The sequence below is a fragment of the Rhinoderma darwinii genome, chromosome 2, assembly GCF_050947455.1.
Source record: "Rhinoderma darwinii isolate aRhiDar2 chromosome 2, aRhiDar2.hap1, whole genome shotgun sequence".
NCBI classification, from domain to species: domain Eukaryota; kingdom Metazoa; phylum Chordata; class Amphibia; order Anura; family Rhinodermatidae; genus Rhinoderma; species Rhinoderma darwinii.
In genome coordinates this window covers 398,138,151-398,163,563 of record NC_134688.1, presented here as the reverse complement: position 1 = coordinate 398,163,563, position 25,413 = coordinate 398,138,151, and the positions used below count along the sequence as shown (strand labels likewise).

Sequence of the window (25,413 nt, the reverse complement as noted above, 5' to 3'; positions counted from 1 at the left end):
TAAAAAAAATTGTACTAAGATTTAGTCCGCAATTTTCATTCATTTTCAGATCCCTTATATTCAGTTTACAGGCTGCTTTAGTTCAGTATTTTCTTCTGTGGCTTTCTCCCTCCCGTTAGTACATACTGAATGTGAGGTCAGTGACTCCAGGATGCTGCTGCTTTCACTATCTCCCATGTATCCGCACAGCTTTCTAGTTACACTAATAGCCTGTACTATTCCTGTTCCTCCTCTGCTCTCCTCCCTATCTACTCTGATACTGACAGTCTGTGTGATCTCCCTTTCCTGAACACTCAGATGCTTTCTCCACTCTCTGATCTGAAGTGTACAAGAGAGCAAATTACATCAGCCTGTCAGAAGAAGTGCACTGACAGATTTGAGTTACTAGCAGTAGCTAGTTACTAGCCAGTTATCATCAGGAACTGTAAAGACCCTACAGCAGCAAAATGGTAGGACATTTTTAATGAAGAATATTTAGAATGTTGCATAACTTTGCATTTAGGAAGAAAATCAACAATAAAAAATATTTAGTGCAAAGGTGTCCTCAGCCTTCAATTTACTGCTTAAACATTTCTATTTTAATGTTGATAGCAGGCAGCCACTACGTTACTGTGTGAAATTGCCCATTTGGACAAATAAATGTAGAATGGCTGTAAGGGAATGTCTGGTTGCTTATGATGCAGCACTCCTCCTTACATACACCCATGGATACTTTACTTGATGTTTTAGTGGAACCAGATTTATAAAGTGTGATTTCAAAAGTACCTATTACTGCAAAAACAAATACATCACAATCACTCCTTAGTCAGCTGTAGATGCAATGCAGCCAGAGATATTTAAGATCTTCTTCCCTCTGAGGGTATGTTCACACGGCCTATTTACGGACGTAATTCGGGCGTTTTTGCCCCGAATTACGTCCGAAAATAGCGCCTCAATAGCGCTGACAAACATCTGCCCATTGAAAGCAATGGGCAGACGTTTGTGTTCACACGAGGCGTAATTTACGCGCCGCTGTCAAATGACGGCACGTAAATAGACGCCCGCGTCAAAGAAGTGACCTGTCACTTCTTTGGCCGTAATTGGAGCCGTTATTCATTGACTCCAATGAATAGCAGCGCCAATTACATCCGTAATTGACGCGGCGTTCAAGCGCCTGCACATGCCGTTACGGCTGAAATTACGGGGATGTTTTCAGGCTGAAACAGCCCCGTAATTTCAGCCGTTACGGACGCCCTCGTGTGAACATACCCTTAGGGTATGTTCACACAATTAACAAAATACATCTGGAAATACAGAGCTGTTTTCAAGGGAAAACAGCCCCTGATTTTCAGACATTTTTTGAGCAACTCACGTATTTTGTGGCGTTTTCAATAGAGTCTATGAGAAAACGGCTCCAAAAACGTCCCAAGAAGTGTCCTGCACTTCTTTTGACGAGCCGTCATTTTACGCGCCGTATTTTTACAGCGACGTGTAAAATGACAGCTCGTCTGCACAGAACATCGTAAGACCCATTGCAAGCAATGGGCAGATGTTTGCCGACGTATTGGAGCCGTCTTTTCAGGCGTAATTCGAGGCGTAAAACGCCTCCATTACGTCTGAAAAGAGGTAGTGTACACATACTCTTACTGGTTTCTGGGAAAGCACATTTTCTCTCCCATGCTTGCTGAGTGGGCAGGCTCTTAAATGTGATATGACGTGTGTAGTCTGCTTAAATGTATCTTCCCCTTAAGTCTTTTTTTTTTTCTCTGAAGCCGCATCCCCCTCCTCTGTTATTTTTTCTGTTTTAGGGTGCAGTCACATCTGGCGTATTTACCTTGTAATTACGCAGGGTAGAAATACGCTGCAGAAAACTTTACAATATAATCCTATGGGAAAAATATCCCGCAACAGATTTCTGAACTGCTTGGGTTGCAAAATAATTTGCGCATATGTTTACATCTGTAAACTATTTCCACGTCTCATGGAAGAAAAAAGAGGGACTACAGGCTGCTGGAAGGTGATGTAACACGCCAGTTTTATGAATTCACATGTACTTTACACAATATCTCCACATAGACCTTGGTACATAGGCTCACAGATCCTCATATTCAGTACCTTTCAAGCTCATCCATTTTGGCTTCAGGCCTCTCCTTCCTAATTCAGTAATAGAAAGTTATCATTGTCTGCCCTGTTAGGGTATGTTCACACGCAGTGTCAAAAATGTCTGAAAATACAGAGCTGTTTTCAAGAGAAAACAGCTCCTGATTTTCAGACGTTTTTTGCGCCACTCGCGATTTTCGCTGCCTTTTTAACAGCCTTTTTGGAGCTTTTTTCACTAGAGTATGGAAAACGGCTCCAAAAACGTCCCAAGAAGTGTCCTGCACTTCTTTTTCGTGGCCGTGCTTTTAAGCGTAAAAACACGCCGCAAAAAACGCTCCGTCGGAACAGAATGCCGTTTTCCCATTGAAATCAATGGGCAGATGTTTGGAGGCGTTATGCTTCCGATTTTCCGGACGTTTACCTCCAAAAATAGGCCGACTGAATTTTGAAATAAGTTATATTTTTGTTTCCTTTCTACCCTTTTGGGGTATGTTCACACGCAAAATACATCTGAAATTACAGAGCTGTTTTCAGGCAAAAACAGCTCCAGAATTTCAAACGTTTTTCGCAGCGTCCATTACGGACGTAATTGGAGCTGTTTTTCAATGGAGTCAATGAAAAAATGTCCAAAGAAGTAACATGCACTTCTTTGACCCGGGCATCTTTTTACGTGCCGCCTTTTTGACAGCGACGCGTAAAATTACACCTCGTCTGAACAGAACATCGTAAAACCCATTGCAAGCAATGGGCAGATGTTTGCAGGCGTAATGGAGCCGACTTTTCAGGCGTAATTCGAGGCGTAGAACGCCCGAATTACGTCTGCAAATAGGCCGTGTGAACATACCCTTACTGTGTGCTTGGAAAGAGCAATTTCTGGAGCCATGGAAAGTTTAGTCTGTTGGTATGACCAGATGCAGTTAATCGCCTATACATACAGAAGTGTCCTTCCTTACCTTTCCTCAGATCTCAAAATATCCTGGAGGAGTGTAGCGTGAGATGACCAGCTTTGAAAATTTTGTGATACCGTCACAATATGTCTATGCTGTATGTGTGGCCACTCGCAGCCTGTCAAGGGTTTTGCTAGCATGTCACGATATTGTATTGAATTTGCTTCATAAGAATTGGGAGTCTAATTTCAAGCAAAGGTAATGGTGGACACATTTGTACGTTACACAAATGAGAATGTGTGAGATTCATAGTCTATATGATGGAAAAAGTCCATAACTAAAAGTCACTAGATTGTATAACCTGTGGAATAACCTTAAAGGAATTATCTGGGACTCTTCAAAAATCGGCAACAGGGCAAGGGATAGTGCAGGAGCAGCACATGGCGCTGCAGCCAATTGATAGCCTCAGCAGTGATGCTGCCATTAATGGCATGTGATCGATGAGGCCAGCGATTGGCTGCAGCGGGCCGCTACAGGAGTTTCCGGGTTCAGAGCCGTAGAGAAGCAGGGGGTACCTCAGGGGCGGAGTTTCTGATAGATTAGAACTTTACACCGTCCCCTGCTGCAGACTTCGATTCATTTATTAAAACATAATATACAAACTTGAGGGGATCTTCAGATACCAACTCATTTATTGTGCTCCATAGCTGGTTTGCATTTGTTTTAGTGTTACCAGCAGCATTTGGTTTTAGTCATTTACTGAATGAGCCATCTAATGGTGCAATAACAGCATCATATACCCGATATCTGCAGTATCATTGCATTTGATGTTCATTCTGTCTGTAAATAAAATGTCCTTTTATCTTCATGTCAAAAGAGTTTTCTTTAAGATTAACATTTTATCATCTAGGCATATGTTTACCACACAGACAAACTGCACCCCCATCATTATGCATGCTGTATCTACACCCCAGTAATAACCGTAGTCTCCTAAGGAACCTTCTGAAACAATTAGTTCTTCTGAAGTCGCCATTTAATATAAAGGCTATGTACACATTTGAAAGGTGGGGCTTGGCTGAGAGCCGATCCTGTGTGCGTCTAACACAAAGGATCACAATAATATGTTTAACTAAGTATGGTGGAATTAAGGATTGTTTGTTGCCTATAGGTAAATTGTATAGAAGGTGAATTTACTTTCAACTCTGTTTCACTTGTGGCACTGCTTCTGGGAAATTTGAAACAAAAAAACAAAAACAGTTGTATGGTTCAAAAAAAAAAAAAAAAAAAAAAAAAGCAATTAAATAAGAAAAAACACAATTTACAGCAAGGCCAACTTTATTGACTGCAAAAATGCATGTATGGTAATACACATGATAAGCTTCTGGATAACCTTAAAAACAGGAGCCCTGTATAAATAAATCAAGAAAAGTAATTGAAACACCATTTTGACCACTGGGGGTCATTCAATACGCAGACTCTAAAACTATTGAACCGATTCTACCAGTTGCCTTAAACACAGGAGTCCCAGTTGCATAAATTAAAATAGAGACTGCTATAGACATGTGATGCTTATCCCCATTAGAGCTGGAAATGGTTAAATGAAATAATGAACAGTTTTCATCTTGGGGACCTTAGAGTAACAGACTAAAGAAGAAATGGCTTTCCTGTAGGACTAAATGGGAGGTTTAGCTGACAGACTTGTACTTGATCCAGGGGTTTGCACCTCGTACTTCGAAAGTAGGTTCATTGTGATAAATGTGATTTCCTAGTTCCTCTAGAGGGGGCTCTGGGTCAGTGGTGGCGAACTGGGCGGCTTCCTCAATTTCCTTTCGCACCTCAACATCGATTTCCTACAACAGACAACAGTTGTGTTAGGGAGGGGAGAGTTTGTGTAGCCAGAGAACCCAATCACATAACTGTGAACATGAACTATACCTTCAGTTCTTCCACGCTGGACAAGTTGTTGTTAAGCATCCTGTCCTTCAGCAGGGTGATCGGGTCACTTTTACTCCTCACCTCCTGAATTTCTTCTCTTGTTCGGTAGCTGGAATTAAAACGCTGAAGACTCATTTTCACACTTTTAGGACTTCTTTTTAGAATTATCAGACATTATTACATGGCAACAAAAAGCTAATGCAACCTCCAAACTATGCAGGCTACCTTATTCTGCTATGGTCTACATGTAAGGAAGTGCCCCTCCAGGAAAAAGCTGAAAGTGCTGCATTTGCCAGAGGGAAGGTGCTCACCCTACCCCCGAAGTTGCTGCCCGCTAAGGTCCCGAGCAGTGGTTGTTATGAGCCGCCCAGAACCTGTCAAAGGTTTTAACAATGCGAGTGCAGAGAGTAATTCTGCTTTTCCTTCTGGCAAGGTAACTTTAAACCTATACACTAAAACAAATTGTGCCACCATCGGTGTAGAAGAGCCACAAGTATAGAATGGAATAAAAGCCACCTAGTCTTTGGGTATTGAGATACATGTACTTGCCTAACTCCAGGGTCACTCATACTATGTCCATGGTAACGGTAGGTCTGAAGTTCCATCAGAATAGGTCCCTGAGGAAGGTGCATAGTACAGGTAATATAAGACAAAGCTTACAAATAGTATAACTAGAGAGTGTATACAATATATACAAAACACGCCATACCTTCCCAGATCTGCAGTGATCAGCAGCAAACTTGGTGGCTTCTCTGACACAAAGGACATCCATGCCATCAACCTAGCACAAATAATTTAGAAACAATAAAACCTCTACAAACACAACCTTTCTATTAGAATATCTGATGGCCATTTACAAGCTGGAACATGGGTTGACTGGGTTAACTATGTGCTGGGCAGACGTGTCTGAAGAACAATATCTTGTCGGATTGGGAATCGTGTCTACATGTTACCCTAGGAAGCCCTGTGCCTACAGGTGGCCCTAGGAGGTAAGGGGACTGCTCGAATGTGTTCTCCCTCAAAATTTTTGTATCCCCTATTCACAGGATATATGGGTTATTTGCGAAATCGCTTGGGTCCGACCACTAGGACCCCAAGTGATGCTTCATGACAATGGAGCGCTGGTGCGTATGCTCGCCCAGAGGTCTGACCCCCAGCAATCACGTGTGTCTGTGGGAAACCCCTTCACGGGAACAGGAAACTGTGTGTAACCCATTAGGTTGCAGCCTACTAAAAGGGAGAAATTTAAAAAGGTGACAATCTGTGCATACAGGCTCCGGAGATATAAAGTCAGTACTGAATCTTGGACTGGGAAAAGTTGTATCAGTTACTACTGCTGGTTTTTGGCAGTGCCCTGGGGAGTTAGATTCTCTTTCTATTCACAAGAGAGGAGTTGGGGTTCATCACCACATCGATATGTACAAAGATCAGATACTTACCCTGAGGCCTGGGATGTAGTCCCCACGTTTGTAGTAGTCTGTACTGGCTGCAGCCCGTTCCACAGAGGTGCCCATACCATATCTGTTGTTTTCACAAATAAAGATACAAGGCAGTTTCCATAAGGCAGCCATGTTGTAAGTCTCAAAAATCTGCCCCTGTAAAACCATACAATGAAGAATATTTGACATTCTGTGACCAAACAGAAAATTGCACTTCAAAGCTTACAGTATAGAAAAGTGTAGCCTTTCGGTAGCACTAGCTCGGGGTGGTGCACGAATAGGGGCCCAACCCAATTCTAAATCAGTAAAGAAGTATTCGGCACACAGATTGGAGTTGAAAATGTTTCTTTGTTTTTATTTATATTTTTGCCAGTGGCTAAGTGCAACGTTTCGGTTTTGTTATCCTTCATCAGGCACTGAAAAATTGTACAATCAAAAATCGATAAACATTAAATCCTCCATACATAACAGGAAAATGTCACATGAAGCAAATACATCATCTCATAGGTCGTAGGCATACATACAGTATTATACTGCATAGAGAAATGTTAGTAGCTGCAGTATGGGTGTCATGATAGAATGTATATGTGTGGTATCGATCATACCCAGTATATGTGACGATATAAACGCACTAAGGCCTCATGCACACGACCGTAAAAACTCCCGTTATTACGGGTTGTAATTACGACCCCTAATAACGGGCTCATAGACTTCTATTGGCGACGGGTGCCTTCCCGTTTTCTCACGGGTAGGTGCCAGTGCCGTTGAAAAAGATAGAACATGTCCTATTTCAGGCCGTAATAACGGCACGGACAGTCCATAGAAGTCTATGGAGCTCTCGTAATGACGGGTGGCTACATGTGTGCACCCGTCATTACGGCAGCGTTGCTAAGCGATGTCAGTAAATAGTCACTGTCCAGGGAGCTGAAAGAGTTAACTGATCGGCAGTAACTCTTTCAGCACCCTGGACAGTGACTACCGATCAGTATAAACCTGTAAAAAATAAAAAACGTTCATACTTACCGACAACTTCCTGCTTCCTCCAGTCCGGTCTCCCGCCCGTTGCCTTGGTGACGCGTCCCTCTCGACATCCGGCCCGACGTCCTGGATGACGTTTCAGGCCATGTGACCGCTGCAGCCAATCACAGGTCAATCACAGGCTGCAGCGGTCACATGGACTGCCGCGTCATCCAGGGATGTCGGGCTGGATGTGAAGAGAGGGACGCGTCACCAAGACAACGGCCGGGTAAGTATGAATTTCTTTAACTTTTATTACAGAAAAGGCTGTCCCTTCTCTCTATCCTGCACTGATAGAGAGAAGGGGCTGCCGATTAGTGCAGTGCTATTTTGCCGCCAAAAACGTGCTCGTAAATACGGGTGGAATACGTGTGACACCGGACCCATATTTACGGGCACGGGTTCGTAAATACTGGTGCAAAACGGGTGGAATACGTGTGACACCGGACCCGTATTTACGCCAGTATTTACGGGTGGGAAAAATACGGTCGTGTGCATGAGGCCTAGTGTGATTGTAGGGCTGGGCGATTTTGCCACAACATAAAAACTAGATTTTTTTCAACCCTATGAGCGATTTTCGAGTTGAATCTCGATTTTCTTATTACTTTTAAACAAACTGAAAAAAATACCAAGAGATAATTTAAAGAACATCAAAATGTTTATTTCTTTGCCCGTTTGTAATAGGCATCTTGTACACACACATATATATATATATATATATATAATATATATATATATATATATATATATTTCCTCACCAAGCTAATTTAGCTTTCAATACATAGGCTCCTTTCGGCTCCGCCATGCGGTCACAGCGGCACTAAAACGGCAGAAAATTTCACTTTATGCCCCCATAAAGAAGTTAGGCCACCAGGTTGTACCCCCATAGATTTAGTCCCCACTGTAGATAGTGCCACACAGCCCCCATCTCCCTGCAGGTAGCGATTAGAGGATCGCCGACGCTCTGGTCGGGGATTCCACTTCAGGAGGAGCCCCTGACAACACTCTCCATATATGGACAGGGATGTCAGGGGCAACCCCAGAGCTATTGTCCCGGGCAGAGCGCTACTAGCACTCTGCCTGGGACTCCTGCTCTGCTCCTGATATCACTGTCCATATATGGCTAGTGATGTCCGGAGCAGAGTTGAAGTCCCGGGCAGAGTGCTAGTAAAGGATCTGCTCCAGGACTCCGTTCCGGGGAAGCCCCTGACGTCACTGTCCATATATGGACAGTGATGTCAGGGGCAATCCCAGAGACAAAGTCCAGGGCAAGCGCTACTAGCACTTTGCCTGGGACACTGCTCTGCTCCTGCCAGCACTGTTCATATATGGACAATGATGTCAGGAGCTTCCCAAGAGTTTTAGTCCCGGAGCAGAGCCGCTTCTAGCGCTCTGCCGGGAACTCCTTCTCTCCTGACATCACTGTCCCTATATGGACCGTGATGACAGGGGCTTCGGCACCAATCCTCCCCCCCATCCCTTTTCTGAATGACCTCCCGCCATTGACTGGCAGCATATCACTTCATAAGCTGCCAGTCAATAGAAGACTAAATGCCGTGCCAGTACTGCGGAACATTACGTCGGGCAGCCACAGGAGGAGGGAGGAGACAGCATTGTTGCGTCCTGTGTCTCCTCACTGAATGGATGGAATGGCGGCCAGCTTCAGCGCAGGGGAGCAACAGTGGTAAACGAGCGACTCCATTTTAGTCACAAGGTGACGATGCGGCGGAGCGGAGCTTCCTCCTGTAGCTCAGACCGACGGTGAGATTATGAAAAAGATTCAACGATTCTGTTTAAAAACAAAATAGTCACAGCACTCCAGGGCGAATTAATCTAATTAATTTGATTAATCGCCCAGCTCTATGTGATTGCACAATTTTTCAGCGCCTGATGGTCAACAAGATTGAAAAGTCGCACTTAGCCACTAGCAAAAATATAAATAAATAAAAACATTTTCAACTCCAATCTGCGTGCCGAATACTTCTTTACTGATTCAGTATAGAAAAGGCTTTTTTCTTGATCCTAATATGAATACAAATTTTAACAAAACACAGGCTGAAGCATTGGACAGTTTTCATATGGAAGTGAAGGGGTTATAACTAGGTCATCACATTAAGGCCGGATTCACACGAGTGTGTGCCTTTTGCGCGCGAAAAAAACGCGCAGCTTTGCGCGCGCAAAAAGCACTTAACAGCTTCGTGTGTCATCACCATATGATGCGTGGCTGTGTGATTTTCGCGCAGCTGCCATCATTATGACACGGTTTGTAGGTTTGTAAACAGAAAAGCACGTGGTGCTTTTCATTCATACTTTTTACTGCTGTTGCGCGAATCACGCGCGTCCCACGGAAGTGCTTCCGTGTGCTGCGCGTGATTTTCACGCACCCATTGACTTCAAATATAGAACATGTCGTGAGTTTTACGCAACGGACACACGATGCGTGAAACTCACGTACTGGCTGCACTGCCCCATAGACTAATCTAGGTCCGTGCGAGGCGTGTGAAAATCACGCGCGTTGCACGGACGTATATCACATTAGTCTAAATAAGCCCTTACTTAGAGGAAGGCAAAACACAGATCCCAGGGTCTACACTGCAGAAGTTGGGAAATTTCCCTTGATACATTTTATATCGTACATCCCATTTATTGATAAGCATCTAGCCCTGTTTAGAATACACTTATATGTGCCATTACTACCTCTTGGTAGTAAATTTCCATAGATTTGCTACTTTAAAGGTGGTTTTACAGGCCGTGTTTACCACTTTTGAAACTAGCGCCGAACACGCTCATTTGCTCCATTCAAATGGAGCAATGGTCATTAGTGTGAGAACTAAATGATTGTTACTACTATTGTTCATCCCCATACATCTGCATCTTATCGGCAGCACATCCGTTTACAGAGGGATGCGCTGCTAACTAGCGACCATTTATTGCTGCATAAAATATCCAATCAGTCAATGAGCGGACATTTGCTCGAAAATTAGCTGATCATTGCCCTGTTTACACGCGGCAATGATCGGGAACGTGCGTTTGTATAAACACTTGTTCACTCGATCATAGGCCTGTGTAAAAAGGGGTTAACTGTAAGGAATCCACCTTTATATTGATTTTTAAAAAACATACTGAACCACATATTGCAAAGTAAATAAAAAACATACAGTATGTACAGCGTCATCTAAAAATCTTACCTGATTAGCAGCGCCATCACCATATAATGATAGACAGATCTCATCCTTTCCAAAGTACTTACAGGCCAAAGCAATACCTGCTCCAAGAGGGACCTAAAAAGTATTTATTCAAATTAATTCCCAACAGAAAAACACGAAGATAATAATTTCATAGTATATTTCTAACACAGACAAATACATATATATTAATTATACACACACACACACACACACAGACTTCAGACCCTTTAAATTTTTTTACATTTTGTTATGTTGAAGCCTTGTGCTAAAATAAAAAGTTTTTCCCCCCTAATTCTGCACTTAATACCCCATAATGACAAAGTGAAAACACATTATTAATCTTTGCTAAATTTACTAAAATATCGCATTGAGGTATTCGTACCCTTTACTCAGTACTTCGTTGAAGCACCTTTGGCAATGATAACGGCCTCCAGTCTTCTTGGGTATGATGCCACAAGGTTTGACAAGCTGGATGTGGGGATTTTATGCCAATCTTCTCTGCAGATCCTCTCAAGCTCGGTCAGGTTGACTGGGGACCATCGATGGACAGACATTTTCAAGTGTCTCCAGAGATGTTCAATTCTGTTTACGTCTGGGCCAATCACAGAGTTGTCCCTAAGTCACACTTGTGTTGTCTTGGCTGTTTGCTTAGGGTCATGATCTTGTTGGAAGGTGAACCTTTGGCCCAGTCTGAGGTCCAGTGCACTCTGGATCAAGTTTTCACTAAAGGGTAACTAAACGGTCAACAAACTTCTGACATTCATAGTGACAATCAATGTATCAAAGTACGGACTCCATAGAAAGTCTATGAGAATGTACTTCGATACATTGGCTTTCCGGAAAAAGTCGAACAGAAAAGAAGCGGCTGAGCACTTCTGCAGCTTCGTTTTAGCGATTGGTGGGGGTCTCAGTGCTCGGACCCCCACCAATCAAAACTTCTGACATGTCACCATAACATGGCAGGTGATGAGAAGTGTCTGGTTTCCTCCAGACACGACGCTTAGAATTGAGGCCAAAAAGTTCAATTTTGGTTTCATCAGACCACAGAATCTTGTTTCTCAGTCAAATAGAGCCTTTAGGTGCTTTTTTTGCAAACTCCAGGCAGCTTTCATGTGTCTTTTATTGAGGGGCTTCTTTCTATCCACTCTGCCATAAAACCCAGGTTGGTGGAGTGCTGGAGTGATGGTTGATCTTCTGGAAGTTTCTCCCATCTACACACAGGATCTGTGACGCCCATCCAGAGTGACCATTGGGTTCTTGGTCACCTCTCTTACCTAGGACCTTCTCCCGAAATTACTTAGTTTGGTGGGGCAGCCAGCTCTAGGAAGAGTCTCGGTTGTTACAAACTGATTCCATTTAAGAATTATAGAGACCACTGTGCTCTTGGAAACAGTCAAGATTTGTTTGCACCCTTCTCCAGATCTGTGCCTCCACACAATCCTGTCTCAGAGCTCTACAGGCAGCTCTTTCCTCCTCATGGCTTAGTTTTTGCTCTGATATGCATGGTCAGCTGTGAGACTTTATATAGACAGGGGTGTCTCTTTCCAAATCATGTCCAATCAAATTAATTTACCACCAGGCGTACTCCAATCAAGGTGTAGGAACATTTCAAAGATGATCTAGAGAAATGGGAGGTCCCCAGAGCTAAATTTCAAGTGTCATAGCAAAGGGGCTGAATATTTACGTTTTCATTTTGTCATTATGGGGTATTGAGTGCAGAATGATGGGCAAAAACGTGGATTTTTTTTTAATTTTAGCACAAGGCTTCAACATAACAATATGGGAAAAAAAATGAAAGGGTCCAAAAACTTTCCGAATGCAATATATATATATTTATTATACACGCATACACACAGTGCAAAATAAGTATTTGCCCCCTTTCCAATTTCTTCTCTTTTTGTCACACTTGAATGTCTCAGATGAAACTTTGTAAATGTTAAAAGATAAACTAAGTAAACACAAAATGCTTTTTTTAAATGACGATTTAATTTATGGAAAAATGCTGTTCAGCCCTACCTGGCCACATGTGAAAAAGTAATTCAATTCAATACACAATTGGGTACAATTTCCCTAGTCACACCAGGCATGATTACCGCCAGACATGTTGAATCTCAAACATCATTTAAATAAAAACTTGTCTGGCAATGTGAAGCAGGCTAAAAAGGTCCCAAAAAGCAGCACAGAAATCTTGGAGCAGTGGTGAACCGTCCCAGGAGTGGCTGGCCTACCAAAATTTCACCAACAACGTACCACCAACTCATCCAGGAGATCACAAAAGACAGACACTGAGAAAAAATGGCAATCATAGAAGAGCTGCAAGGCGCAAACCATAGCTGACCAAAAGGCTCAGCTCACATTTGGCAAAAAAACATCTCGATGACCCCCCCCCCCCCCCAAGACTTTTGGGCTAATAATCTGTGGACGTATGCATCAAAGTGGATGTTTTTGGAAGAGATTGGTCTTGTTACAGACCAATCTCTATCTTTTAGAACATAAAAATGTTTGAAATTCATCGCCATAGAACTAATACATCCAACATCGAAAGGGGGGGGGGGCATAGATAGGGTGGGCTTACAGAGAGAATCACACTGGATTTTTAAATTTAACTCCATCATACCCAATGGTCTAAATGAACAGTTAAACTTTGCTTGCTTCCTTTAACTCTCACTTGGGCCATAAGACACAGCCTTGTAGAATATAGTGGTTTATAAACGGTTAGGTGTTCTGTCCTTTAATTGACATATAGAACGGATTTTCTAGTTAGAACGTCGGGGCAGATTTTAGAATGTTCTTCTTGAAGATATAAATACCCTTAGAATAGCTATAATATATCTGTCCCTTTAGAGATATACATTCTCTTATACCCTTAGGCCCCATGCACATGACCGTGCCCGTAAATATGACCTGTAATCACCGCCACTGACAGCTGTCCGCATTTACGGGCGATGCTCCCATGATAAAGTATGGGAGTACGGTCCGTAAAATAAAAAAAAATAGGACGTCCTATTTTTTTCGTAAAGTTTCTACGGCACGGACACCTTCCCGTAAATATACAGGAAGGCGTCAGTCGGCCATAGCAGAGATGTGTATGCTAAAAGACGTCATGCATTCCCATTGTCATACGTCTTAGGACTCTCAAGCAAATATCTCATATATTGATTTATATGGAAGTATGAACATGCCTTTATATCTTTCCAAGGATTAATAGAATGTAATATATGAGCCAATACGAAGCGTACCTCAGCCTTCTGCGATTAAATAACCATTAACATATCTTAAATAGCATCTTCTCCTTATAATAGAAAAGGGCCTGTAATGTCTAAATATATACCCCTCCGAGCTTTATTTCCTTTGTGTCACGCCACTCGTAGCTCCCGGAGAGAGCTCTGTGTTTATATCGCTCTCTGTCCAATAGGGTCCCGCTCTTTGACGGCTGCGCACTAGCGCGCATGTTGGAGACGAGATCCAGAACAACTATTCTGCCAGCGATGCGTCACTAAGGGTAGACATGATGGGCGGCACCTCCACTAGACCCTGCCGCCCACAAACTGGATGTCAGAGGTCACATAGTGGCGGCGGCCAATCAACGTTTCTGCATAGACCACACACCCACGAACATCACGGGGGAGTGGGATTAAGGGAGGCACATAGACCGTCTTTTAAAAGCAGAGGAAACATACGTTCCAATGATGACGTCAGACACCTGACATGGGCGCCTAGAGTGGAACATGGGTCCCACTTTGCCACTGCAAACATTCCCTTTCTGGGTGCCACAACCATAACTATGATTCATAACGTTCCCTCACTACCGAGGAGTTTTTTAATGGCCCTAAATGAATCTAAGCCTAGAAAAAACGCATCGGGAGAATTATGATTAAGGAGCGGTTACAGGAGTTTGGAATATGTACTCCTTTTCAACAGCCATCTGTGTGGCAAAAAATAAACCTTTACATCTGAGGGGCTATTTAAGAAGGTTTAGGTTTCATTCCTAACTAAAATCAAAAGTTTCTGAAATTATTCATTGAATTCAATGCAGAAGTGCCATCTTATTGTATATGTGTTTGTACACTAGTTTTTATATTTTTCTAAAGTAAAAGTTATATTTTAACAAAAACTCGTGTCCTACTCCAGCGATTTGGTCTTGAAATATTTGTGGACTTTTCTTGTGGAGATTAATCCCTGTAGTGAGGGTATATCACTATTTTCTATCATTTACATCTGGCATAGAGCTAGCAAAACATTTCACCATAAGAACATCATACCAACAGTCACACATGGTGGTGGTAGTGTGATGGTCGGGGGTTGTTTTGCTTCTGCAGAACCGGAGCGACTTGTTAGAAGTGATGGAACCATAAATTCTGCTTTCGACCAGAAAATCCTAAAGGAGAATGTCCGCTGACAGTTTGTGACCTAAATCTCAAGCACAGTTGGATTATGCAGTAGGACAATCTGAAGCACACAAACAAGTCCATCTCTGAATGGCTCAAAAGAAACTAAATTAAGGCTTTGGAGTGGCCGAGTCAAAGTTCTAACTCGAATCCCATTGAGATGGTGTGACAAGAACTTAAACGGGCAGTACATGCTCGAAAACCCTCCAATGTAGTAGAATTTTGTAAAGAAGAGTGGGCCAAAATTCCTCTACAGCGATGTAAAAGTCTCATCGCAAGTTATCACAAATGTTTGATTGTAGTGGTTTCTGCCAAGAGTGGCACAACCAGTTATTCGGTTTAGTGGGCAATTACTTTTTCACATGGGTGACATACTGTAGGATTTAGGGGGAATTGGGTGAAGGGAAAATACTTTTTCACGGCAACGATGAGCAATTAAACTATTAGAGAGGTGAACTACATAAATATATTCTTATGTCAAATACATATTTATAATCAGCTCTAAACTTTGACATATTGGGTTATACAACTACAACCCATTCATGGCTGCGTTGGTCATCTCTGAAATCCTTGCTTAGTAGGAGGAGAAGCTGCGCAAATTGATAATAGTTTTGTAGGGAAGAATTCAGCATAAATTCTGCAGAATTGTAGTTCGGTGTAACCTCTATTTTATTTATGTAAATCTCTGCTCGCTCAGTCCGGTGGGTGGTCTCTCACTCTCAAAAGAGTCACGAAGCTTCACGGAGCCAGTCACTTATGTATGAAAAATATGAAGCTGAAATGTGCCAGTTAAAAGAACATACATTTAACATCCACTGCGGTTATTTTGATGGATTTGCATTTCATCCATCATCAAATTACCCTCCGAAGTAAAGCGGTGTTGGTGTGCGCTGTGGAGTTTTTCGGACAGCATAGGAATGACTGGTCTCCATTTGTAGGACAGATTATTCGCAACTAAAACACTTTTTGCACAAATGTTTGCCTTCATAATGAGATCTTCACAAAAATCACAGTATATCTGGGTGATGATGGTACTAAAAATGAAAACCTCTCACATACCTGTGCCCCTACTATGCCATTTCCTCCATAAAAGTTTTTGGCATACATGTGCATAGAGCCCCCTTTACCTTTGGCAACACCGCCTTTTCTTCCTGTTGTAAAAGAACCAAAAGCAAAGAAAATATTAAGTTTCCCACGACTTAACAAATTATAATCTAGCCATGAAGTGACATCACGAGAATATTTTATCCAAAAAAATTGTGATATCATCACCGTCCACATCCTTAGGGATCGGAGAGTAACCACGACATCATAACTAAATACCCTTAAAGAGGCTCTGTCACCAGATTTTGCAACCCCTATCTCCTATTGCAGCAGATAGGCGCTGCAATGTAGATTACAGTAACGTTTTGTTTTTTTAAAAACGAGCATTTTTGGCCAAGTTATGACCATTTTTATATTTATGCAAATGAGCCTTTCTAAAGTACAACTGGGCGTGTTTAACGTTAAAGTACAACTGGGCGTGTATTGTGTTCGTTACATCGGGGCGTTTTTACTTATTTTACTAGCTGGGCGTTGTGAATAGAAGTTTATGATGCTGACGAATCAGCATCATCCACTTCTCTTCGTTACCACCCAGCTTCTGGCAGTGCAGACACACAGCGTGTTCTCGAGAGATCACGCTGTGACGTCACTCACTTCCTGCCCCAGGTCCTGCATCGTGTCGGACGAGCGAGGACACATCGGCACCAGAGGCTACATTTGATTCTGCAGCAGCATCGGCGTTTGCAGGTAAGTCGATGTAGCTACTTACCTGCAAACGCCGATGCTGCTGCAGAATCAAATGTAGCCTCTGGTGCCGATGTGTCCTCGCTCGTCCGACACGATGCAGGACCTGGGGCAGGAAGTGACGTCACAGCGTGATCTCTCGAGAACACGCTGTGTGTCTGTGCACTGCCAGAAGCTGGGTGGTAACGAAGAGAAGTGGATGATGCTGATTGGTCAGCATCACACACTTCTAGTCACAACGCCCAGCTAGTAAAAGAAGTAAAAACGCCCAGATGTACACACACAATACACGCCCAGTTTTAAATATTTTTTTTTTATATATAGTTGTGACAGATCAGTATATTTATTTTTAGGGGGAGGAATCTTTTTTTCTTTAGATTTCTATGTAAAAATATAAAATAAATTACTGAAGAGCACCTTTATATATTTAAAAAACAAACAAACAAAAAACACAAAAAACAAAACAAAAACACACCGTACAATTTCCCAGCTCAGTTGATCAAAGACATTAGAACGGTCTTTAAAATGTTCCTACACCAACTCCATAATATTACATTGACCCTGGGAAAAAACCCTGAGTGCATTACTGGGGCTGGAAAACACGTACCTGTAAGCTCTGCTAGGATTTCCTTTACAGAGATGCCACGGGTATAGGTGTATCCATGGGCACGGTAGGCTGTAATTAGGTGATCTGTGGGGTTTATAGAAGCTTCTAGACCAACACAACACGCTTCCTGTAGAAGGAAAGTAACAGAAAATGAAGTTAGATACAGCTTTGTATACAGCTCCCCTGCTACACCCTGGTCTCCGGGCGAGGGGCAGCCCCTCCGCTCTTCCTGCAGACAAATGGTTTTCAACTTTGATGCCATCAGAAGAAGCTACATGCCCAGTACCCATGACATGCCACATTCAAAATTGCTCACTTAAAGTGAACGGTGTGGACCGGAGCTTTTACCAACCAATACGATTAATAGCACAGAATAATTTTACAATCAGCATCATCACAATGTAATTGTACCTGGCTAGAAAATTGTAAGAGCCGGCGAAGAAAGACAATTATTTTAATAGACAATGTAACTGAATTCAATGGCCCACGTTTATTATTTAATTTACGCCTGCTGGTGGTGGAAATTTCACAGGATAAAAAGTCGAATCTAAGGCTTCGTTCACATCTGCGCTAGGGCTCCGTTCAGATGTTCCGTCAGAGCTTTCCGTCGGAACGGAGGCCTGACAGACACAAACCATACGTTTCCATCACCATTGATTTGGTGAATGGTGACGGACCCGGTGCCAATGGTTTCCATCGTTTTGACCGGAATCAATACCGTAGTCGACTGCGTTATTTATTCTGTCAAAACGACGGAACACTTGGACAACGGAGACAAACTGAAACCATTGGCACCGGATCCGTCACCATTGAAATCAATGGTGATAGAAACGGAAGCGTATGGTTTCCGTTTGTGTCTGTCAGGGCTCCGTTCCGACGGAAAGCTCTGACTAAACAGAGCCCTAGCGCAGATCTGAACGAAGCCTTAGATTGCGCTAACATTTGCAATACACGTCTTTTTTTTATGTCAAAAAAGAAAAAAAGTGGAGAAAATTATGGCAAAGGTGAAACAAGGCGCTGCTTAGGACAGGATCACACACACAATTTTTTTGCAGTTTTTGGGTACATTTTTTGAGTCAAAACACAGGAGTGGACACAAAAGAAAGGTGATATCTCAGTCTTTCCTTTATATCTTTCCTTTCTTGTGGATTCACTTCTGGCTTTGGTTCAAAAAACCGTCACCAAAAACTGCATCAATACGGTGTACGATCCTGGCCTTATAGCAGGCATAAAAAGACATTTAAAAGGAATGTGTCGCTAGAATTTTTTTTTTTTTTTAGTTAAACAATTATTATTTGAGTGATTACACATTGTTTTAATTTTTTCACAAGTCAGGAAATATTATAAATTAGATTCTAAGTTATAACATTTCCATGTGCTGGGCACTAGAGGGAGCCGTTCCCAAAATTGCAGCATGGTCAATGTGGTAAAGCAACCTCATTGCTTTATGCTGCAAATTTGGGATAGACACACGTCTCTAGTGTCCTCACACAATCCCCCCTCCCTTATTCTGGCTAGTGCCAGGAGAAGGAGGGATTTGAATCTTCAAACCTCCTACACTGTGTGCCGCCATTTTCTGAGCGACTGCACAGTGTAGGAGGATTAGATACAGTGCTCAGCAGACAGTATCACACGAACATACACGGAGATAATACACACATCATACACGAACATAAAATTACCTGCTCCTGCCGCTGCCTCCGCTCCTATGCCTTGCGCCTTCGCTTCCTTGAACATATGGCCGGTAGCCGCGGCCGGAAGTCGTCCTCTTACTGTCCGGCAGCGGCTTCCGGTCCACATGAAAATGGCGCCGGATTTCGCTCAGCGAACGAGCTTCGTTTTGGTCTGTGTGGGAGCGGCATATTCTCTATGGGGTTGTATGTGCCGTATTCCATCTCTGTATGTGTCGTTAATCGACACAGAGATGAAAAAAAAAGGTCAGCCCCCATAGAGAAGTAAAAGTGAGAAAAAAGTAAAAAGTAGAACACAAATAAAATTTATTTTAATATCATACTAAAAGCAATATGATAAAAAAAAAATCCCTTCAAGTGTCAGACAACTCCGAATGCACCAGAGTTATAAAGACACAGTCGCCTTTCAATAAATAGGGTGCAATTTTGGCAACTACAATCCCCAATTTAATTGGTACAAAATACACTATCATGAATAAATGTGGGCCGAGGTTTGTACATCTTCATTGTGACAGCTCTTACCTGTCCATCATAAAGATGACAGAATCCACGAATAATTTTCTGCTTGTAGAGCTGATCTGACTTCAGTTCCATGCGCCGGATGGTCTGCATAGTCCTGTAGTACTGCAGTCCCTGCTCGCGAGTCAGCACAGCTGTGATTGGTGGGGCCTCTTCCAATCGGTGAACGTCGCATTTCTAGGAATAGTGAAAAATGGGTATATTAGTTAACAAATGTAGAGTTGTTGGCGCACACGTACCAGGTTTTTTCTTTTGTGATGCACGGAGCTCGGGGACACGGCGTGTGTATGTTGGCAACTTCATATAAACCATGAAACCTCCTTATTACATGTACAATTTGTGTCGCCTCATTAATAGGCCGGGGCTGCAGGGCCAATAAACGCAATGGGATATTGCACCTAATACATCCCTACGTCTACATGCCATTTTTATGCTATTTAGAAAAAAGGGTCACATTTTTTGTAAAGATCGCCTGATATTTTTCACGCTCATTAGGTTATATTGAATTTGCGTGTCATTTTAAACAATATTAATCGATTTACTTTCTGAACGAAGGCTCCACAACGAAGATTCATGCGCAAGGAAGAGCTGGATGTAAGAGGCTGAGCAGCGGCGCAGGGAATCTCCAACTACACACACAAAAGTCTTACCTTGATGTCAAATGTTGCTTCAGATGCAAAGTCTGCATAGCTGCGAGTGGCCACAATAACACGGGCGGCCTTAAAACAAGAAAAAGTGAACAGAAATACATCAGGAAGATGGATAATAGTCGTGGTCATTCATACGAGCTCAACACCCATACAATGAGACAAGTGACGGTAAAGACAACGGGGCATGCGGTGACCCGCCATCATCATAGAGGAGGTGCATGCAGGGAACTAAACATTATGCATCATTTCATCTTCCCTGGCCCAAATCTCATTGCAGGATAACCTGTAAGAAAGGGTCTGAATATTCCTGAGAAGTTACCCACAAGGGTTTGTCTCTGTCTGAATTAGGTCTAAGACTCGGTTGTCACATGCGTCTTGGCTTCTGTTTATAACACAACCCACGATGCTGTATGATGAATACCGCCGGCGCCCGACAGACCCCATTGACTTAGGTTTCGTCATGGTGTCCACTGTTTTGACGATAAGAAAGATGCGGCATTAAATCTGACGTACACTTCCCTCCATTCATTTACACAGCACATAGCAATATCGCTATGTGCAGCTGCATAAACACACATTAACGTTACTCAAGTGTCCTGACAATGAATATACATTACCTCCAGCCAGGTAATGTCATGTCTATTCACAATCCTGACACTTCTGTAGCGTCTCTGTGATATTTACAGCAAGGCAAGCGTAATCTCGTTTTAAATGACAGTTTACAGCATAATCTCACGAGATTACACTTGCCTTGCTGTAAATCTCACACAAACGTTAGCGAAGTGTCAGGATTGTGAATAGACATCACGTCCTGGCTGGAGGTAATGTATATTCACTGTCAGGACACTGCAGTAATGTTATAGTGTGTTTATGTGGCTGCACATAACGATATAGCTATATCGCTATCGGCAGAGTAAACGAATGGAGAGAAGTGTATGACGCTGATTGGTCACTGATTGGTCAGTGTCATACACTTCTCTGTACAACGCCCACTTGGTCATATAGTAAAACACGCCCAGTTGTCCATTAAGAAAATCATTAGCATAAAGCTAATATAGGTCATAACTCTGTCAAAAATGATCGTTTTCCTAAATAGAAAAAACCCCTGTAATCTACATTGCAGCGCCGATCACATCATGTACAATATAGGCCACTTATAATGTGGTGACAGAGCCTCTTTAAAACCTCACAAGTGCCGGACTATCAGATATTTTAGATTATAGGACAGATTATAACCTTCAGAAAGAACCAAACCAGAATATGCTTTTATAACATTGTTTTATAATTGGTCATCTCTGCTAAATCTTCTGCATGCTGGATTATCAGATGCCAGATTACAGGATTCTCTCTGTATTAGGAATATGATGATAATATCTCGCCGAGATCTTAAGCGACTTAAAGAGGCTCTGTCACCACATTAGAAGTGCCCTATCTCCTACATAAGGAGATGGGCGCTGTAATGTAGGTGACAGTAATGCTTTTTATTTAGAAAAACGATCTGTTTTCACCACATTATTAGCAATTTTAGATTTATGCTTATGAGTTGCTTAATACCCAAGTGGGCGTGTTTTTACTTTAGACCAAGTGGGCGTTGAACAGAGGAGTGTATGACGCTGACCAATCAGCATCATGCACTTCTCTCCATTCAATTACTCAGCGCATACGGATCCTGCTAGATCCTTATGTGCTGTCTTAGGCTGGGTTCACACACCCTATTTACGGACGTAATTCGGGCGTTTTAGCCTCGAATTACGTCCGAAAATACGGCTTTAAAGCGTCGGCAAACATCTGCCCATTCATTTGAATGGGCTTTACGATGTTCTGTGCCGACGGTCATTTTTTTTACGCGCCGCTGTCAAAAGACGGCACGTAAAAAAGACGCCCGCGTCAAAGAAGTGCCTGTCACTTCTTGAGACGTAATTGGAGCCGTTTTCCATGGACAAACAGCTCCAATTATGTCCGTAATGGACGCAGCGAAAAACACCTGCACATGCCATTACGTCTGAAATTCCAGAGCGGTTTTCTCCTGAAAACAGCTCCGTAATTTCAGCCGTAACGGAGGCTGCCGTGTGAACATACCCTTATACTAACACATTAACGATACTGAAGTGTTTAGACAGTGAATACATTCCACGGGATGTCTATTCACAATCTCTGCACTTCGTTACGGTTTCTGTGGTAGTTACAGCAGAGGAAACGTGATCTCACGAGATCTCGCTGTAAATGACAGGTTACAACGAGATCACGTATCCTCTGCTGTAACTACCATAGAAACAGTAACGAAGTGCAGAGATTGTGAATAGACATCCCGTGGAATGTCTATTCACTGTCTAAACACTTCAGTATTGTTAATGTGTTAGTATAAGACAGCACATAAGGATCTAACAGGATCCCTATGTGCTGAGTAAATGAATGGAGAGGAGTGCATGAGGCTGATTGGTCAGCGTCATACACTTCTCTTTACAACGCCCACTTGGTCTAAAGTAAAAACACGCCCACTTGGGCATTAAGCAACTCATTAGCATAAATCTAAAATCGCTAATAAAGTGGTGAAAACAGATAGTTTTATTAAATAAAAAGCATTACTGTCACCTACATTATACCGCCGATCTCCTTATATAGGAGATAGGGCACTTATAATGTGGTGACAGAGCCTCTTTAAATAGACACATTTTTTCCTTGAATGGCATCTGTTAATGTACATATCTCATAAAAAGCTACTGAAAAGCCCATGGCTTATGGAGTAAACGTATAGCTACGACATATGCCATACGGCGGCATAAGCCACCCATAGGCTCCGATGTAAAAAACAAGCAAAAAAAAAAAACCAAACATATACCACAATCATATTTTTTTATTTTTTTTTGTGGGACCCGACGTATACCAACCAGGAGGCCAAAAGGTTACACTTTTCTGTCCTCCATCGAGCTAGCGGAGCCCTATGGACACGTTCGGCCCATATGCCGGGAGTATTCCAGACGTCCACAGGTTCTTACCCAGAACTGAATGTAATAATCCTGCTTAATTTCAATGTATAATGGAAACAAGCGAGCTTGGTGTATTGAAGAACATCCAACAACGCACACAACTAAGAAGAAACATCACTGACAACTGAAGTAGTTCCTTACCTCACTAGCAGCCCCCTTACACAGCCGCATGCCGAAACATAAAAAAGAAGAAACATAGTCTTACCAAAGAGATGGGCTACCACGTGGTGTCTGTGGTCAGGATCTACCTGCACCCTGTGCTATGCCCTGGGCACATTCCAGTAGGTCACCCAGGGTTAATACTACAAATATCGGGCAGAAAAAAAAATGAGGCTGTGTTCACATCTGCGTTGAAGGCTCCGTTAGCAAATCTGGGAGGAAAAAAATGACAGACACCACGACAGAAATCCGGCAAACCCCATTATAGTCGATGGATCGGTCACTGAGGTTATTTCAGCTATTTTACTCCTATGACAGAGAAGAACAACGGAAATATAGAACACAGATGTGATCAGAGCCTTAGCAGTTTTCCTGCCACTGGAAAAAAATAAAAAAAGCCGTATGGTGCCACATCCAAAAACAAACTTTCAAATATACTGAGAACAGTGATTCTTCCTGTTACTTAGACGCAGTTTGCTGGGTCCCCCGCCACTTTGGGTACATCGCTGTGATTGGCCACCATGGTATGGGGGACACCGCATCTAATCACATAGATAGAGGGTTTGGCCGGGGGACTAGTAAATAATCTTTGCAGTCAGTAGATTTGAAAGCATATTATGTTTGGATTTATGGAAAACCCTGTTATGGCAGTTTATAATATTTATCTACTTGTTCTTTGAACTTCTGCGTCTTTTGGGGTGTTGCTTAACCCTTTCAGGACCAGGCAAGTTTTAAATTTATTCCTACACCCCTTGCAAGGGCCAGGACAACCCATTGGCATCCTGTGTTCAGTTTGCCAATGAGATGAGAGCGCCCGTTCTGCGTGAAGGCTTAGATTAACCACAGCAACTAAGTGGTTAAACAACTGGGATCAGAGTTACCTCCGATCTCAGCTGTTAGCAGTAATACATTCAATTTGACACCCATGGCATACGGAGCGGGCTCAACTATCCCATAACAGGAGGAGATCCCGGCTCTGCAACATTCATAGAGCCGTGATAAACCGGAGTGTCTAAAGCCGGAGACTAATGGTGACCCCAAATTTATACAACATTGTTAAGCCCTATAACCCCGTACAAGGAGAGAACATCGGACATGATCATGGCAAATCTCAGCAATTGTGAATAACTGAACAAGAGATCTCTGCAGAAATGGAATAGATTCAGCTGGGGCTTGTCTGTGGCCAAGTTCAGCGTATATTCAGCGGAGAGAAGACATGTCACCCAATGTCCTTAGTGGCCTCTGACTGGTTACTATGGAGAACACAGATTGAAGGGGAAGGGACTACTAATGACCGTCCCCGCCGTAGTCTTCCGGTGTCCCGCCGCCTCACATACTAGCACTTCACTCCGGTGACTTGTCCTTCTCTCTCCTACTTACAGTGACAGGTTTCTGAGCCGAGCCCTGGAACACACGGGACAGTAGAGACAGCATCTTTTGCATGGGCGGCCGGTCAGGAGAGGATCCGGGTCACTCTCCAAGATATCAGTCTGGTCACACAGACGACCTCAAAATCTTATCGGCCGCCGGTAACCTTCTAACGGCCAATCCCACAATGCACTGCCGGGCGCGACCTTGACGTCACCAAAACACGTCCCTGACGTATGCCCGCGGCGGCCATCTTTAGTAAGGTCATTGGAGGAATTCGTTTATTTTAGGGATCGGCATCGGCTTTGGTTGTGTTACTGGCCTGTGCTTACAGACAAGTGTGAGGAATAACAAGGTGCAAAAAACGGCAGTTCACAGCCATTGTGGAGCCTGGAAGTCCCTCATCAGCCATCACATACACAAATTATATTTAAGCCGTACTGTGTTGTGTGCACTGGAAACTGAAGCAGTTGTCTATAGCAACAAATGAGGGAATCCCCTCGTCCCTGAGGGTATGTGCACACACACTATTTACGTCCGTAATTGACGGACGTATTTCGGCCGCAAGTCCCGGACCGAACACACTGCAGGGAACCGGGCTCCAAGCATCATACTTATGTACGACGCTAGGAGTCCCTGCCTCGCTGTAGGACAACTCTCCCGTACTGAAAACATGATTACAGTACGGGACAGTAGTTCCACGGAGAGGCA

General features: G+C 42.9%; 1 protein-coding gene across 2 annotated transcripts; it reads right to left on the bottom strand.

The window, feature by feature from the left end:
* Positions 1 to 4,283: 4,283 nt before the first annotated feature.
* PDHA1 (pyruvate dehydrogenase E1 subunit alpha 1) lies at positions 4,284 to 24,903 on the bottom strand. 2 transcript variants are annotated; one of them, XM_075854026.1, is made up of 12 exons: positions 24,715 to 24,903; positions 23,317 to 23,331; positions 20,189 to 20,257; positions 19,542 to 19,715; positions 17,329 to 17,455; positions 15,993 to 16,084; positions 10,546 to 10,638; positions 6,341 to 6,496; positions 5,611 to 5,682; positions 5,451 to 5,518; positions 4,902 to 5,010; positions 4,284 to 4,816 (listed from the first exon to the last, which is right to left on the bottom strand). In XM_075854026.1, exons 1-12 carry the CDS (start codon positions 24,775 to 24,777, stop codon positions 4,652 to 4,654), a joined length of 1,203 nt encoding a protein of 400 aa, XP_075710141.1. In that variant the 5' UTR covers positions 24,778 to 24,903; the 3' UTR covers positions 4,284 to 4,651. The 2 variants fall into 2 exon arrangements, with proteins under 2 accessions (XP_075710141.1, XP_075710142.1); XM_075854027.1 differs by lacking the exon at positions 23,317 to 23,331.
* Between the last annotated feature and the right edge of the window lie 510 nt (positions 24,904 to 25,413).

Bases quoted from the DNA above. Each gene is read 5' to 3' on its own strand.
- PDHA1 (XM_075854026.1), bottom strand. From the start codon at position 24,777: ATGCAAAAGATGCTGTCTCTACTGTCCCGTGTGTTCCAGGGCTCGGCT. The intron at 16,085-17,328 runs GTACGTGTTTTC...CTTTTACAACAG, and splicing joins AATCCTAGCAGAGCTTACAG to GAAGAAAAGGCGGTGTTGCC. The intron at 4,817-4,901 runs GTATAGTTCATG...TGTCTGTTGTAG, and splicing joins CCAGCGTGGAAGAACTGAAG to GAAATCGATGTTGAGGTGCG.